Source organism: Lagenorhynchus albirostris, chromosome 9 (assembly GCF_949774975.1).
Source record: "Lagenorhynchus albirostris chromosome 9, mLagAlb1.1, whole genome shotgun sequence".
Classification (NCBI taxonomy): Eukaryota; Metazoa; Chordata; class Mammalia; order Artiodactyla; family Delphinidae; genus Lagenorhynchus; species Lagenorhynchus albirostris.
In genome coordinates, this window is record NC_083103.1 from 44,885,930 (window position 1) to 44,901,779 (window position 15,850).

A 15,850-nucleotide genomic window follows, 5' to 3' on the forward strand; every position below is an offset into this window, starting at 1 on the left:
TGGATAAAATGTGTGCTATGAAAACATCCTCAAGCTAAGCTTACTGTGTAATATAGAGGTGATGGTAAAAGAGTATCTCCCTTTTATTTATTAGCACAGAATGTTTCTGACTGGATTTGCTTCTTAAAACCAATTCCCCTGGGTCAGAGTTGGAATTTCACAAGTTCAGTGCTGTCTGAGAACTATAAAGTTAAACCTACGCAAAAGACGCATGGCTTGATAGCTAGAAAACAGAACTGGGAACTGGCAGTACTACTTTCACTGGCAGACTTTGTTACCTAGGGCTAGTTACTTAATTTTCAGTGGCCTCAATTTATTTAGCTGTAAGTTTCTTAGTTCTGACTGTGATATCCCCACTGGTGCTCAGAGAGAAATGTGAGTAATGATAAAAGGGAGCTGCAATACTTATGTCTTTGAACTGATTTAAATTGGCATTGATGCACGATATTGAGTTATCCTAAAAAGTGTTATATTTTTTATGTTAGTATCCTGTTGCTTTCTAAATCAGAATTACTCTGCTAGGGGAGGACAGTAAAGTTACATAAGCATCTCAAAATAATTTGCTTCATCCAGTTTCAAATTATCTGTAAAAATTGTCTTCAAAGAGGTATATAAGTGTTGTTGCTTAAGGAAGGACTCAACCAAGATCAAGATTTTTTCACACTTTATATACATCTGAGGCACTAGTCAAAATATGGATAAATGAAACCAGCTAAATTTTTTCTTTAAGTACCTGATTCCTTGCACATGTTTTTCCTAGCTGTCTTTGTTAGAAATTTAAAGACCATTGAGATATAGATATGAAAAAAATAGATTTATAAATATCATTCCACTATGCTTTCCACCTTGAAAATTAAATTGTATGTTTATAGTCAAAACATTCTCTATCCCTGTATTTTAAAAGTCTAATTATTACAATCACCATTATTGTTATTTGTCTTTCTGTGTTTTCTTCACATTTCCTCCTCTGTCTTAAACTTTCTTGAATCTGGTTTCGTAGCTCCATTATTTTACGTGACTTTTCATAAAATTAACAAATGTGTTTACCTCTTTTCAGAACTGCTAAAGTGGCTTCTGGCCAGGAAAAACATCTTCTCTTTGAGGTACAACCTGGGTCTGATTCCTCTGCCTTTTGGAAAGTGGTTGTACGAGTAGTCTGTACCAAGGTGAGAGTGATAGAGATTTCCAACTCTGAGCTTAAATTATTTTGGTGGTTAGAACCACATTTAATAGTATAATATAATACAGTGGAAATAAATGTTTATAATTTGGTTGTTATTAACATTTATTTGTAAAACCATATAAAACAGTTTTGATACTATTTTTGCCTTCCAGGTTAACTGTTTGAATTTCACTGGTTGTATAATTGCCATATAGCAGAGATTTATTTTTTAATTTAATTTATTTATTTTTGGCTGTGTTGGGTCTTCATAGCTGCATGCAGGCTTTCTCTAGTTGCGGCAAGCAGGGGTCACTCTTTGTTGCAGTGCAAGGGCTTCTAACTGCGGTGGCCTCTCCTGCTGTGGAGCACCGGCTCTAGGCACTTGGGCTTCAGCAGTTGCAGCATGCGGGCTCAGTAGTTGTGGCATACAGGCTTAGTTGCTTCATGGCATGTGGGATCTTCCCAGACCAGGTATTGAACCTGTGTCCCCTGCATTGGCAGGTGGATTCTTAACCATTGCACCACCAGGGAAGCCCCAGAAGAGGTTTTTATAATCAAGGAAAGTGGTAGTAAACGTTCATCCTTATCTTGTACCTCTCTTTTTGGAATTTAACTGACTGTGGAATCCTAAAGTAACACCCTACTTAGCTCTAAGATGACTTCTTAAAAATTAAGTGTCTCTTAGTTCATCTTTAAATTTTAGATAATAGAGTATATCAGCTGTGCTAAAAAATATGATGGCAGCTGTCATAGAGTATTAGGAAGCCTCATCCACTAATGGGTAGATTAGAATATGTGGTTCTTAACCTTTTTGAGGCCATAGAACTTTTGGTGAAATTAAAGGCATGAATTTTATTAAGCTTCCTCCTATCCCAACCCTTGCTCTAAAACACAATAAAATCACCATATGCATATAAACAATAAGTTGGGCATTCATGAATGCCTTTATTTCAACTCCTGATCAATCCATGAAGAACTCCTGGGTAAGGAGATTTTTTTCTTTTGTATCATGGACCCTGGATGTTACCCAAATAATATGTCACATTTCCCCAGTGGGTTGATATGCCACTACTATGCTATAAGTGGAGTAGGATTGATTGTGTTTAGTTGATCGAATTTGAAGGTCTAATTATTTAAGTAATAAAAGAACTTTAAAAAGGATTAGAGGAACAAAGACAGAGAGATCTTAATTCCAGACTTGGCTAAGTGCCTGAAGTTGAATGGCGCCTGTTAAAGTTTACAGTTGATTTAGAGAAAATATATAGTATAGTTTAATACCACTCAGCTGGGTCTATCAACACTGAACATTTGCTTATTGATTTTTTTTAAGTCCAAATGTTAAAAAGCACTTAACAGCTGCCAGAGAACCATCATTCAAAAATATTTTGCATTATTCATGACAGAGGTAGTTAATGTGATACAGTGTGGTGTGGGTAGCAGTGTAACTTTATATAGTGTATAATATGTCACAAATCATAGTAACAGAATACACACTGAAATACAGCTTGATCCAAGATCACATTTTGTTATTTATACTTAGATTACTGGGCTCAAAAACTGTATACCAGGGCTTCCCTGGTGGCGCAGTGGTTAAGAACCCCCTGCCAGTGCAGGGGACATGGGTTCGAGCCCTGGTCCAGAAAGATCCCACATGCCGCAGAGCAGCTAAGCCCGTGCACCACAACTACTGAGCCTGTACTCTACAGCCCGTACACCACAACTACTGAAGCCCGCACGCCTAGAGCCCGTGCTCCACAATAAGAGAAGCCACCACAAGGAGAAGCCCACGCACCACAACGAAGAGTAGCCCCTGCTCACTGCAACTAGAGAAGGCCCGCACGCAGCAACAAAGACCCAACACAGCCAAAAATAAAAAACAAATAAATAAATTTATTTTTTTTAAAAACTGTATACCAAACACATATTTTTCCATTTTCTGTTTGTTTTGGGGTTTATATTATATTTATATTACGTTCATAAGCGGTTTTTCACAGTGTTATAAATATGCATACTCCCAAAAGAACTTTGGGAATCTGCAACTTTTGAATTTGCAAAGGAATAAGGTAAAGAAGAAATGAAGAACTGTGCTTAAAACATGTAAAACCATTCAAATAGACTAAGTAAATCCCATACAGTACTCCCATCATCTTTGAGTTTACACTGCACATAATCTTTCAGGACTATTTGAAAGTCAACTTCAGAGGACACATGGGTGAATTTATAAGAACTCTAGTGACAAAGGTCATTTCTGAGAACTGTGCATTCTTTCTCCTTTTCTTACTCTCTCTTCCACAGTAACCATCCAGCTGATCTTTTCAGTTTTATCTCTACTAGGTTTCACTTGAGTTTACTTGTAACACAAAGTTCACACTCTCAAGGAGACTGTAACTAATGCTCAGGCCCCTCTTTCTTCTCATCCAGATTACTTTAGATTCAGTGATTAATCTCCACGCCTTCAGACTCTTCTCCTAATTCCAATTTATTTATTTATTATTTTTTTAATAGATCTTTATTGGAGTATAATTGCTTCACAATACTGTTAGTTTCTGTTGCACAACAAAGCAAATCAGCCATATACATACACATGTCCCCATATCCCCTTCCTCTTGAGCCTCCCTCCCATCCTCCCTATCCCACCCCCATAGGTCATTACAAAGCACCGAGCCGATCTCCCTGTGCTATGCTGCTGCTTCCCACCAGCCAACTATTTTACATTCAGTAGTGTATATATGTTGATGCTACTCTCTCTTCGCCCCAGCTTCACTCTCCCACCCCATTTCCTCAAGTCCATATTCTGTGTCTACCTCTTTATTCCTGCCCTGCAACTAGGTTCATCAGTACCTTTTTTTTTTTAGATTCCATATATATGCGTAGCATATGGTATTTGTTTTTCTCTTTCTGACTTATTTCATTCTGTATGACAGACTCTAGGTCCATCCACCTCACTACAAATAACTCAATTTCATTTCTTTTTATGGCTGAGTAATATTCCATTGTATATATGTGCCACATCTTCTTTATCCATTCATCTATCAATGGACATTTAGGTTGATTCCATGTCCTGTCTATTGTAAATAGAGCTGCAGTGAACATTATGGTACATGTCTTTTTTTTTTTTTTTTTTTTTTTGCGGTACGCAGGCCTCTCACTGTTGTGGCCTCTCCCGTTGCGGAGCACAGCCTCCAGACGCGCAGGCTCAGCGGCCATGGCTCACAGGCCCAGCCACTCCACGGCATGTGGGATCTTCCCGGACCAGGGCATGAACCTGCGTCCCCTGCATCAGCAGGCAGACTATCAACCACTGCACCACCAGGGAAGCCCCATGTCTTTTTTTTTTTTTTTTTTTTTTTTGCGGTATGCGGGCCTCTCACTGTTGTGGCTTCTCCCGTTGCGGAGCATAGGCTCCGGACGCGCAGGCTCAGCGGCCCCGGCTCACGGGCCCAGCCGCTCCGCGGCACGTGGGATCTTACCGGACCAGGGCACGAACCCGTGTCCCCTGCATCGGCAGGCGGACTCTCAACCACTGTGCCACCAGGGAAGCCCCCGTGTCTCTTTTTGAATTATGGTTTTCTCAGGGTACATGCTCAGTAGTGGGATTGCTGGGTCACATGGTAATTCTATTTTTAGCTTTTTAAGGAACCTCCATACTGTTTTCCATAGTGGTTGTATCAATTTACATTCCCACCAACAGTGCAGGAAGGTTCCCTTTTCATCACACCCTTTTCAGCATTTATTGTTTCTAGATTTTTTGATAATGGCCATTCTGACCACCGTGAGGTGATACCTCATTGTAGTTTTGATTTGCATTTCTCTAGTAATTAGTGATGTTGAGCATCTTTTCATGTGCCTCTTGGCTATCTGTATGTCTGCCTTGGTGAAATGTCTCTTTAGGTCTTCTGCCCATTTTTTAACTGGATTGTTATTTTGATATTGAGCTCCATGAGCTGTTTGTATATTTTGGAGATTAATCCTTTGTCTGTTGTTTCATTGGCAAATATTTTCTCCCATTCTGAGTGTTGTCTTTTTGTCTTGTTTATGGTTTCCTTTGCTGTGCAAAAGCTTTAAGGTTAATTAAGTCCCATTTGTTTATTTTTGTTTTTATTTCCATTACTCTAGGAGGTGGGTCAAAAAAGATCTTGCTGTGGCTTATGTCAAAGAGTGTTTTTCCTATGTTTTCCTCCAAGAGGTTTATAGTGTCTGGTCTTACATTTAAGGCTTTAATCCATTTGGAGTTTATTTTTGTGTATGGTGTTAGGTAGTATTCTAATTTCATTCTTTTTTTTTTTTTTTCTTCTGTACATGGGCCTCTCACTGTTGTGGCCTCTCCTGCTGTGGAGCACAGGCTCCGGATGCACAAGCTCAGCGGCCATGGCTCACGGACCCAGCCGCTCCGCGGCATGTGGGATCTTCCCAGACCGGGGCACGAACCCGAGTCCCCTGCATCAGCAGGCAGACTATCAACCACTGCACCACCAGGGAAGCCCTATAATTTCATTCTTTTACATGTAGCTGTCCAGTTTTCCCAGCACCACTTACTGAAGAGGCTGTCTTTTCTCCACTGTATGTTCTTGCCTCCTTGTTGTAAATTAGGTGCCCATATGTGCATGGGTTTATCTCTGGGCATTCTATCTTGTACCATTGATCTATATTTCTGGTTTTGTGCCACTACCATACTGTCTTGATTACTGTAGCTTTGTGGTATAGTTTGAAATCTGGAAGCCTCATTCCTCCAACTCCGTTTTTCTTTCTCAAGATTGCTTTGGCTATTTGGGGTCTTTTGTGTTTCCATACGAATTGTAAAATTTTTTGTTCTAATTCTGTGAAGAATGCCATTGGTAGTTTGTTAGGGATTGCATTGAATCTGTAGATTGCTTTGGGTAGTATAGCCATTTTCACATTATTGATTCTTCCAATCCAAGAACATGGTGTATTCCTCCATCTGTTTATGTCATCTTTGATTTCTTTCATCAGTGTTTTATAGTTTTCTGAGTATAAGTCTTTCACCTCCTTAGGCAGCTTTATTCCTAGGTATTTTATTTTTGTTGCAGTGGTAAATGGGAGTGTTTCCTTAATTTCTCTTTCTGATTTTTCATTGTCGGTGTATAAGAATGCCAGAGATTTCTGTGCATTGATTTTGTATCCTGCAACCTTAGCAAATTCATTGATTAATTCTAGTAGTTTTCTGGTGGCATCTTTAGGATTTTCTATGTATAGTATCATGTCATCTGCAAACAGTGACAGTTTTACTTCTTCTTTTCCAATTTGTATTCCTTTTATTTCTTTTTCTTCTCTGACTGCTGTGGCTAGGACTTCCTAAACGATGTTGAATAGTAGCAGTGAGAATGGGCAACCTTGTCTTGTTCCTGATCTTAGAGGAAATGGTTTCATTTTTTCACTTTTGGGAGTGATGTTGGCTGTGGGTTTGTCATATATGGCCTTTATTATGTTGAGGTAAGTTCCTTCTATGCTCATTTTCTGGATGGTTTTTATCATAAATGGGTGTTGAATTTTGTTGAAAGCTTTTCCTGCATCTATTGAGATTATCATATGGTTTTTATTACTTAATCTGTTAATGTGGTGTATTCCATTGATTGATTTGCATATATTGAAGAATCCTTGCATCCCTGGGATAAATCCCACTTGATCTTGGTGTAGGATCCTTATAATGTGTTGTTGGATTCTGTTTGCTAGTATTTTGTTGAGGATTTTTGCATCTATGTTCATCAGTGATATTGGCCTGTAGTTTTCTTTTTTTGTGACATCTTTGTCTAGTTTTGGTATTAGGGTGATGGTGGCCTCATAGAATGAGTTTGGGAGTGTTCCTCCTTCTGCTATATTTTGGAAGAGTTTGAGAAGGATAGGTGTTAGCTCTTCTCTAAGTGTCTGGTAGAATTCACCTGTGAATCCCTCTGGTCCTGGGCTTTTGTTTATTGGAAGATTTTTGTGTGTGTGTGTGGTACGCAGGCCTCTCACTGCTGTGGCCTCTCCCGTCGCGGAGCACAGGCTCTGGACGCGCAGGCTCAGCGGCCATGGCTCACAGGCCCAGCCACTCCGCGGCATGTGGGATCTTCCTGGACCAGGGCACGAACTCGTGTCCCCTGCATCGGTAGGTAGACTCTCAACCACTGCGCCACCAGGGAAGCCCTATTGGAAGATTTTTTAATCACAGTTTCAATTTCAGTGCTTGTGATTGGTCTGTTTATATTTTCTGTTTCTTCCTGCTTCAGTCTTGGAAAATTGTACCTTTCCAAGAATTTGTCCATTTCTTCATGGTTGTCCATTTTATTGGCACATAGTTGTTCGTAGTAGTCTCTTGTAGTCCTTTGTATTTCTGCAGTGTCAGTTGTGATTTTTCCTTTTTCATTTCTAATTTTATTGATTTGCGTCCTCTCCCTTTTTTTCTTGATGAGTCTAACTAAGGGTTTATCAATTTTGTTTATCTTCTCAAAAAACCAGATTTTAGTTTTATTGATCTTTGCTATTGTTTTCTTCATTTTTATTTCATTTATTTCTGCTCTGATATTTATGATTTCTTTCCTTCTACTGACTTTGGGTTTTCTTTGTTATTCTTTCTCTAGTTGTTTTAAGTGTAGGGTTAGATTGTTTATTTGAGATTTTTCTTGTTTCTTGAGGTGAGATTGAATTGCTATAAACTTAGCAATTTCTTAGAACTGCTTTTGCTGCATCCCATAGGTTTTGGAGTGTCGTGTTTTCATTGTCATTTGTTTCTATGTATTTTTTAAATTTCTTCTTGGATTTCTTCAGTGACCTCTTGATTATTTAGTATCTCACTGTTTAGCCTCCATGTATTTGTGTTTTTTACAGTTTTTTTCCTGTAATTGATTTCCAACCTCATAGTGTTGTGGTCAGAAAAGATGCTTGATATGATTTCAGTTTTCTTAAATTTCCTGAGGCTTGATTTGTGGCCCAAAATGTGATCTGTCCTGGAGAATGTTATGTGCACTTGGGAAGAAAGTGTATTCTGCCACTTGCAGATGGAATGTCCTATAAATATCAATTAAATCTATCTGGTCTATTGTGTCATTTAAAGCTTGTGTTTCCTTATTTATTTTCTGTTTAGATGATCTGTCCATTGGTGTAAGTGGGGTGTTAAAGTCCCCTACTGTTATTGTGTTACTGTTGATTTACCCTTTTATGGTGGTTTTAGCATTTGCCTTATGTATTGAGGTACTCCTGTGTTGGGTGCATAAATATTTATAATTGTTACATTTTTTTCTTGGATTGATCCCTTGATCATTATGTAATGTCCTTATCTCTTGTAACAGTCTTTATTTTAAAGTCTATTTTATCTGATACGAGTATTGCTACTCCAGCTTCTTTTGATTTCCATTTGCATGGAATATCTTTTTCCATCCCTTCACTTTCAGTCTGTATGTATCCCTAGGTCTGAAGTGGGTCTCTTGTAGACAGCATATATATGGGTCTTGTTTTTGTATCCATTCAGCCAGTCTGTGTCTTTTGGTTGGGGCATTTAATCCATTTACATTAAAGGTTATCGACATGCATGTTCCTATTACCATTTTCTTAATTGTTTTGGGTTTGTTTTTGTGACTCTTTTTCTTCTCTTGTGTTTCCTGCTTAGAGAAGTTTCTTTAGCATTTGTTGTAAAGCTGGTTTGGTGGTGCTGAATTCTCTTAGGTTTTGCTTGTCTGAAAAAGCTTTTGATTTCTCCATCTAATCTGAATCAGATCCTTCTGGGTAGAGTAATCTTAACTGTAGGTGTTTCTCTTTCATCACTTTAAGTATATCCTTCCACTCCTTTCTGGCCTGCAAAGTTTCTGCTGAAAAATCAGCTGATAACCTTATGGGGACTCCTTTGTATGTTATTTTTTGTTTTTCCCTCGCTGCTTTTAATATTTTTTCTTTGAATTTAATTTTTGTTAGTTTGATTAATATGTGTCTTGGTGTGTTTTTCCTAGGGTTTATCCTGTATGGGACTCTCTGTGCTTCCTGGACTTGGATGACTATTTCCTTTCCCATGTTAGGGAAGTTTTCAACCATAATCTCTTCAAATATTTTCTCAGACCCTTTTTCTCTTCTTCTTCTGGGACCCCTATACTTCGAATGTTGGTGCATTTAGTGTTATCCCAGAGGTCTCTGAGATTGCCTTCAATTCTTTTCATTCTTTTTTCCTTTATTCTGCTCCTTGGCAGTTACTTCCACCATTTTGTCTTCCAGCTCACTTATTCGTTCTTCTCCCTCAGTTATTCTGTTATTGATTCCTTCTAGTATTTTTCATTTCAGTTATTGTGTTGTTCATCTGTGTTTGTTTGTTCTTTAATTCTTCTAGATCTTTGTTAAACATTTCTTGTATTTTCTCAATCCATGCCTCCATTCTATTTCCAAGATTCTGGATCATCTTTATTATCATTACTGTGAATTCTTTTTCAGGTAAATTACCTATTTCCTGTTCATTTATTTGGTCTTGTAGCTTTTTTCCTTGCTCCTTCATCTGTGACATATTTTTTTTTAACATCTTTATTGGAGTATCATTGCTTTACAATGGTGTGTTAGTTTCTGCTTTATAACAAAGTGAATCAGCTATACATATACATGTGTAAAAATACGGAACGCTTTACGAATTTGCGTGTCATCCTTGCGCAGGGGCCATGCTAATGTTCTCTGTATCATTCCAATTTTAGTATATGTGCTGCCAAAGCGAGCACTGTGACATGTTTTTTTGCCATCTCATTTTTTTTTTTTTTTTTTAATGAGTGGGGTTGTATTCCTGTCTTACTGGTTGTTTGGCCTGAGTCTTCCAACACTGGGGTTTATAGGCTATTGGCTAGAGCTGGGTCTTGCTGCCGAGATGAGGAACTCCATGAGACCTCGCTCCGATGAATATTCCCTGGGGTCTGAGGTTCTCTGTTAGCCAGTGGTTCAGACTCGGAGTTCCCACCACAGGAGCTTCAGCCTGACCCCAGGCTCATGAACCAAGATCCTGCCAGCCACCTGGGGTGGCAAAATAAAAAAAAGAACAATAACAAAGTTAAAAATAAAATTAGACTAGGAAACTAACAGATATGCTAGGAAGAATATAAAAATGAAAATATAGATGACTCAACAACCAGAAGGTACATCAGTACCACAATAGTAAAAAAGAGGAGGGAGGAAAAGAAAAAAAAAGGGTGGGGGGAGGCCTTGGCTGTGGAGGGTGGGGCCTAAACATTGGTGAGGTTTGGGTGGTGGGCAGGGACAATGCTCAGGACCCACAGGGCTGGAAAAGGCCCTGTGGGCTGTGGGGGGGGTGGAGCTGAGGCTCAAGGAACAGAAGGGGCCCAGGTGTGCCCCCCACCCCGGGTCTCAGAGGGCAGCAGACCTCACCTGGGAGCCCAGCAGGCTTCCTGGGCTCAAATGGGTGGGGCAAACGCCCTCTTCTCCTCTCCTCCGGTCTGGGAGGGCCCCTCCCACCTGCCTCTCCTGATCTCCTCTGGCCTCCCTCCTGTACCTCCAAGGACCCATGTGGCCTGGAGGGGATTTTGAGGGCAGGGGATCAGCCTGGGACCTCATCAGCCTCCCCGGGCCCGAATGGGCAGGGCAGTTGCCCCGCACTCCTTTCCCACTCTTCCCAGAGAGTCCCTCCCGCCTGCCTCTCCTGATCTCCCTGGCCTCAGGGGCACCGATCCTGTCTGGCCTCCACTTGTCCTCCTGCCTCAGTCCCCCATACGTCCTACCAATTCACTTTGGGGTTCCTCACATCTCCTTGGACGTCAGAGTCTCCCACCATTGGCTGGCAGTCGCCCTAGTTGTGGGGAGACGCTAACCCCACGTCTTCCTACACCGCCATCTTGACTCCACCTCAGTTCTAATTTATGATGCTGTGAGAATAACCTTTCTAAAGCACAGCTCTCATCAGATCACTTTTCTGTTTAAAATTCCTCAGCAATTCTTCCTTGGCTTCAAAATAGTCCCAACTCTTGGACCTGGCATTTGAGGCCCTCTACAATATGGCTCCAAGCTATCTTTTCTGTTTTACCACTATCCCCTTCTGCAGTCACCAGGCTTAACTAATTTAAGGCTGTATAGCTGTTACTTTCCTATCTCGATGCCTCTGCTCACTGAGTCCCCTCATCTAGAATGTCCATTCCTCTGTTGTTTAAATTGCCATCAGATACAAGTCACAAAAAAACCCTATTCCACCAGTTTAAACAAAAACAGTGTTTATTTTCTCACTTATCAAGAAACCCTAATATAAAGTACCTCCTCGATTGGTTAATTCAAAGACCTAGCAGATCCCTCTTTCAAACTCACTGGGTCAATATTAGCTCACATTCCCCTTCTTACACCTACACTGGCAGAGGGGATGTGATTACTGTGATTGATTTAGATGAGACTAACAAGGATTGACTCCTGAGTCATTTCAGGGAGTGGTAGTCACCAAAACAAAATTAGGGCACTACTGGCACAGTAAAAACTGGGAATGGCATTTGGATAATCAGCCAGTAGTTTCTGCCACATCTTTTATTTCTGCATGTCTAAATTTGAGGTCTCCTTAAAGGTCCACCTCAAATACCATCTCATCCATAAAGTTAACCTAAAGAAATTTTTTTGGCTCTTCTAAACTCCAAAAGCACTTTATTTATACTTCATGATTAAATTTTACGTTATGACTAAAATTATTTGTTTAGGTTCTTAGTTTCCCTAGAAGATATTAATAAGCTCCTGAGAGCAGGAACTCTGTCTAGATTCATCCTTATATCTCTTACAGCCTGTAATGCTTAGTACCTGGTAAGAACTCAATATATGTTGAGTGAACAAAAATCTGTTGAAGAAATATTCTCATTTTAAATGACTGGGATAGGTTGAAGCTTTCCTTGTGTATTGATATAGTATAGTACCTAAATTACATTCTCCATCTTGGTTTTATAAATTACTCAGCTCACATTGAAGGGCCCAGTAGAAATTGTAGAAAACTGTAGGAATATGAATGTAGCAGATTTCTGATCCCTTAGTTTTCTGTTGCTCTTCTTTGGCAAACACAGAATTAATGTTTGATTTTACTATTAGTCAAAAAAAATTTTTTTTGCCTCAGTATCTCTAACCATTATATCTTTATGGTGATTAAACATCATCCTTAAAATAAGATTCTAAGTTAGAAAAACAAAAGTATTAAAAACATAGGCAATCAGACCTTTCATTTGTATAATTTTTCTTGATTTTAGATCTAAAGAAATGTTTTATTTGCATTTCTTAGTTTCTTTTTGAAAGACTCTATGAGAAGTCAGTGTTAACATTAGAAAAAAAGAGTTAAAGTCCAGTATAAAAAGCTGATAGTAGGGCTTCCCTGGTGGCGTAGTGGTTGAGAGTCCGCCTGCCGATGCAGGGGACGCGGGTTCGTGCCCCCGTCCGGGAAGATCCCACATGCCGCGGAGCGGCTAGGCCCGTGAGCCATGGCCGCTGAGCCTGCGCGACCGGAGCCTGTGCTCCGCAACGGGAGAGGCCACAACAGTGAGAGTCCCGCGTACCGCAAAAAAAAAAAAAAAAAAAGCTGATAGTAGACTGAAATTTTATATTTCTTAATCTTAAGCAACTAAAAGCCAATTTACAGTAAGACCTTATCCTGAGTATCTGCTATCTGCTGTGGCGGTTATACGCAAACATTATAAAAAAATAATCTAAATAATGTTTAAATGGAATATTTTGTGGGAATAATATTAGAAAAATTAATGGGTTAATTAAAATTATGGACTAAGGTGGCTGTTAAGAAGCTTCATGAATTATTTTATTTTCATCCATCTTTTTACTTAGACCAACACCTTGGAGTCATCCTTGACTTCTCTTTTTCTCTTATACCCACCCCACAGTCAGTGTATGAGTGAATCCTGTCAGGTTTCTCTTCAAAATATATTCAGAATGTGACCAACTCTTACCATTGTCATTACTATCACCTTATTCCTAGCAACCATCATCTCTCACTGGGATTATTCCAATAGCCTTCTAACTCGTCTCCCTGCTTCTGCCCTTGTCCCCATTATGTCTAGTCTCAGCACAATAACCACTCTATTCCACTCATAATCTGAAATGAAATTAGATCTTATTACTCCTTGGCTCAAAACCCTCCAGTGACTTGCCATGCCCTTGGAGTAAAAACCAAAGTCATTACTATGAACAGCAAAGTTCTATACATTCTGCCCCTACCTCACTCCCTAACCCTATCTTCAACCACTCCTCTCTCTCTCATTCTGTTCCAGCCACGCTTGGCTCCTTGCCAGATTCACTTCTGCCTTTGCACTTGACTGTCATCCTGGAATGCTCTTTCCCCCAGATATCCATATGACTGATTCGTGCACCTCTTTAGTTCCTAAATGTCACCTACTCTGTGAGTCCTTCCCTGTAGCCTTTCAGCATTTTCTCTCCTCTGTTTAATATTCTCCATAGCACTTATTTCCATTTTATCTAATCTGTATTTTATTTGTCTGTCTCTCCTACCTATAGTGTAACCTCCATGAAGACAGGGATTTTTGTCTGGTTTTTACACACTATGTCACCAGTGCCTAGAGCAGTGCACATAGTACGTGTAACACCCACATAATGGGTACTTGATAAATATTATGTGAATTGTATGATTATAATAATAACAGTTTGTAGCGAATATAACAAAAAAGAAGACTCACGGATATAGAGAACGAACTAGTGGTTACCAGTGGCAGGGGTGGGTGGGTAGGGGCAATATAAAGGGAGGGGATTAAGAGGTACAAACTATGAGGTATAAAATAAGCTACAAGAATATATTGTACAACACAGGGAATATAGCTAATATAATAACTATAAATGGAGTATAACCTTTAAAAATTGTGAATCACTATATTGTATACCTGTAATTTATATTGTACATCAACTATACTTCAATTTAAAAAATTGAAGTTTGATGAGCTTTGCTATTAAATACTAAGTTTATATGAATTATTCCCTAATTTCTGAACTGTGCAGTTCCAGAGGAAGACTGGCCCAGTTTCCTCAGCTCTGAAAGTCTTATTTTGTAAGCCTGTATAAATTCCTGTCACCTTTAATGCTATTTATTTGTTCTCTACCCCATGTATAGTCTTTTATTACAAAGAATCTTACATATTTGCATCTCTGTAGAGACCTTACCTTCCCCAAATTTAATGAATTTTCTGATTACTAGAGATGGTTCTACCATTTTCACAGTGGAATCTGATTCATACTTGATTCTGTTTTTTCTCTTACTGCCCTCTCAAGTAATAATAAATGCTAGTTACAAATATTATTATTTTATTCAAAATATTGAAATGTTGCTATAATCATGTCTTTTTAATATAACCTAACTGTTGTACTTCACTTTCTCATGTCTCCAGATTGTAAGTTTTGGTATATAATAGAACTTAAAATATTCAAGAAGGAAATCTGTTGTTTCAGTTATAGTAGAATGGCATGTGGTTGTTGGATTCAAATAAATCTTTAATTAAAAAATTCTATAGGGGCTTCCCTGGTGGTCCAGTGGGTAAGGCTCCGCACTTCCAATGCAGAGGGCCCGGGTTTGATCCCTGATCGGGGAACTAGATCCCACATGCATGCTGCAACTAAAGATCCCATGTGCCACAACGAAGATCCTGTATACCGCAACTAAGACCCGGCACAGCCAAAATAAATGATAAATGAATAAATAAATATTTTTAAAAACTGAACCTTAATTTTAAAAAAAAGAAATTCTTTAAATAAATTAAAATGAAAAGGATTGTCAATACTGATCTCTAAAATTAGTTTCTTAATTCTGGGAAAGTTGCCTGACCTCAACAACTAAACAGGATGATCGCTAATCAACCCTACAGGTTATTTTGAGTATCACATGATATAATATTGTATATTTTGAACCCCACAAATGTAGGGGACATGATATTATTCATTTGCTCAGACTCTTGCTCTCTTGTTAGGTAATTTGCAAACTTTGAAAACTTCTGTTTCCTAGGATGTTTGACTAAATATTTGTTCCCCTTTTTTGGGAAAAATTGATCAAAAAAATTATCAACTTTTTTTTTTCATTTTCTTTGTATTTTTAGATTAACAAAAGCAGTGGCATTGTGGAAGCATCACGGATCATGAATTTGTACCAGTTTATGCAGCTTTATAAAGACATCACAAGTCAAGCAGCAGGAGTATTGGCACAGAGCTCCACCTCTGAAGACCCTGATGAAAACTCATCATCTGTAACATCTTGTCAGGCTAGTCTTTGGATGGGAAGGTATACAGTTCATAAATACCATGTTTCTCTTATTTTCCAACATGCAAAGTACTGAAATCGCATTAATGTTTTTGCTGGTGTTCTCCATGACATCTTAAATCACATTACTTTTTGTCTTAGTTGATATTATATCCCAGATCTGCTTTTGGATTATTCTGTGTTTCAGGACATTGTTAGAGTGCCAAATAAAAGAAAAACTAAAGTGGCTCACACCAGGTAATGCTTCTGTCAATCTAGTTTCCATGAATCCACTCTTCGCTCTACCTGCTTGCATTTAATGACAAAGGATATAGTTAATACCCCTCTTATAATAGGCATTTAGGTTCTTAGACAATCAAAGCTCTTCAGGGAATTAGGTCCAAGAATCTGGCAAAACCATTCCAGTTTTTCTTAAAGATATCTGACTAATTGGAGCATTAACATTGTAAATACTGTCTCCAGGACTTGGCAGTCCATTCAGGAATGAA

The 15,850-nt window shown here is 38.9% G+C and overlaps 1 protein-coding gene and 1 non-coding gene across 3 annotated transcripts in view; one reads left to right on the forward strand and one right to left on the reverse strand.

Annotated features, from left to right (window-relative positions):
• RNF141 (ring finger protein 141) overlaps positions 1-15,850 on the forward strand; it is a 48,351-nt gene that overhangs the window by 19,940 nt on the left and 12,561 nt on the right. For both annotated transcript variants that reach the window (XM_060159677.1, XM_060159676.1), the window contains 2 exons: positions 1,058-1,166; positions 15,202-15,383. In XM_060159677.1, the coding sequence (XP_060015660.1) occupies positions 1,058-1,166; positions 15,202-15,383 (291 nt within the window). The remainder of the gene's footprint in view (positions 1-1,057; positions 1,167-15,201; positions 15,384-15,850) is intronic.
• Positions 9,743-9,849, reverse strand: LOC132526637 (U6 spliceosomal RNA). Its single transcript, XR_009542628.1, has one exon. It is a non-coding gene; the product is annotated as a U6 spliceosomal RNA (small nuclear RNA).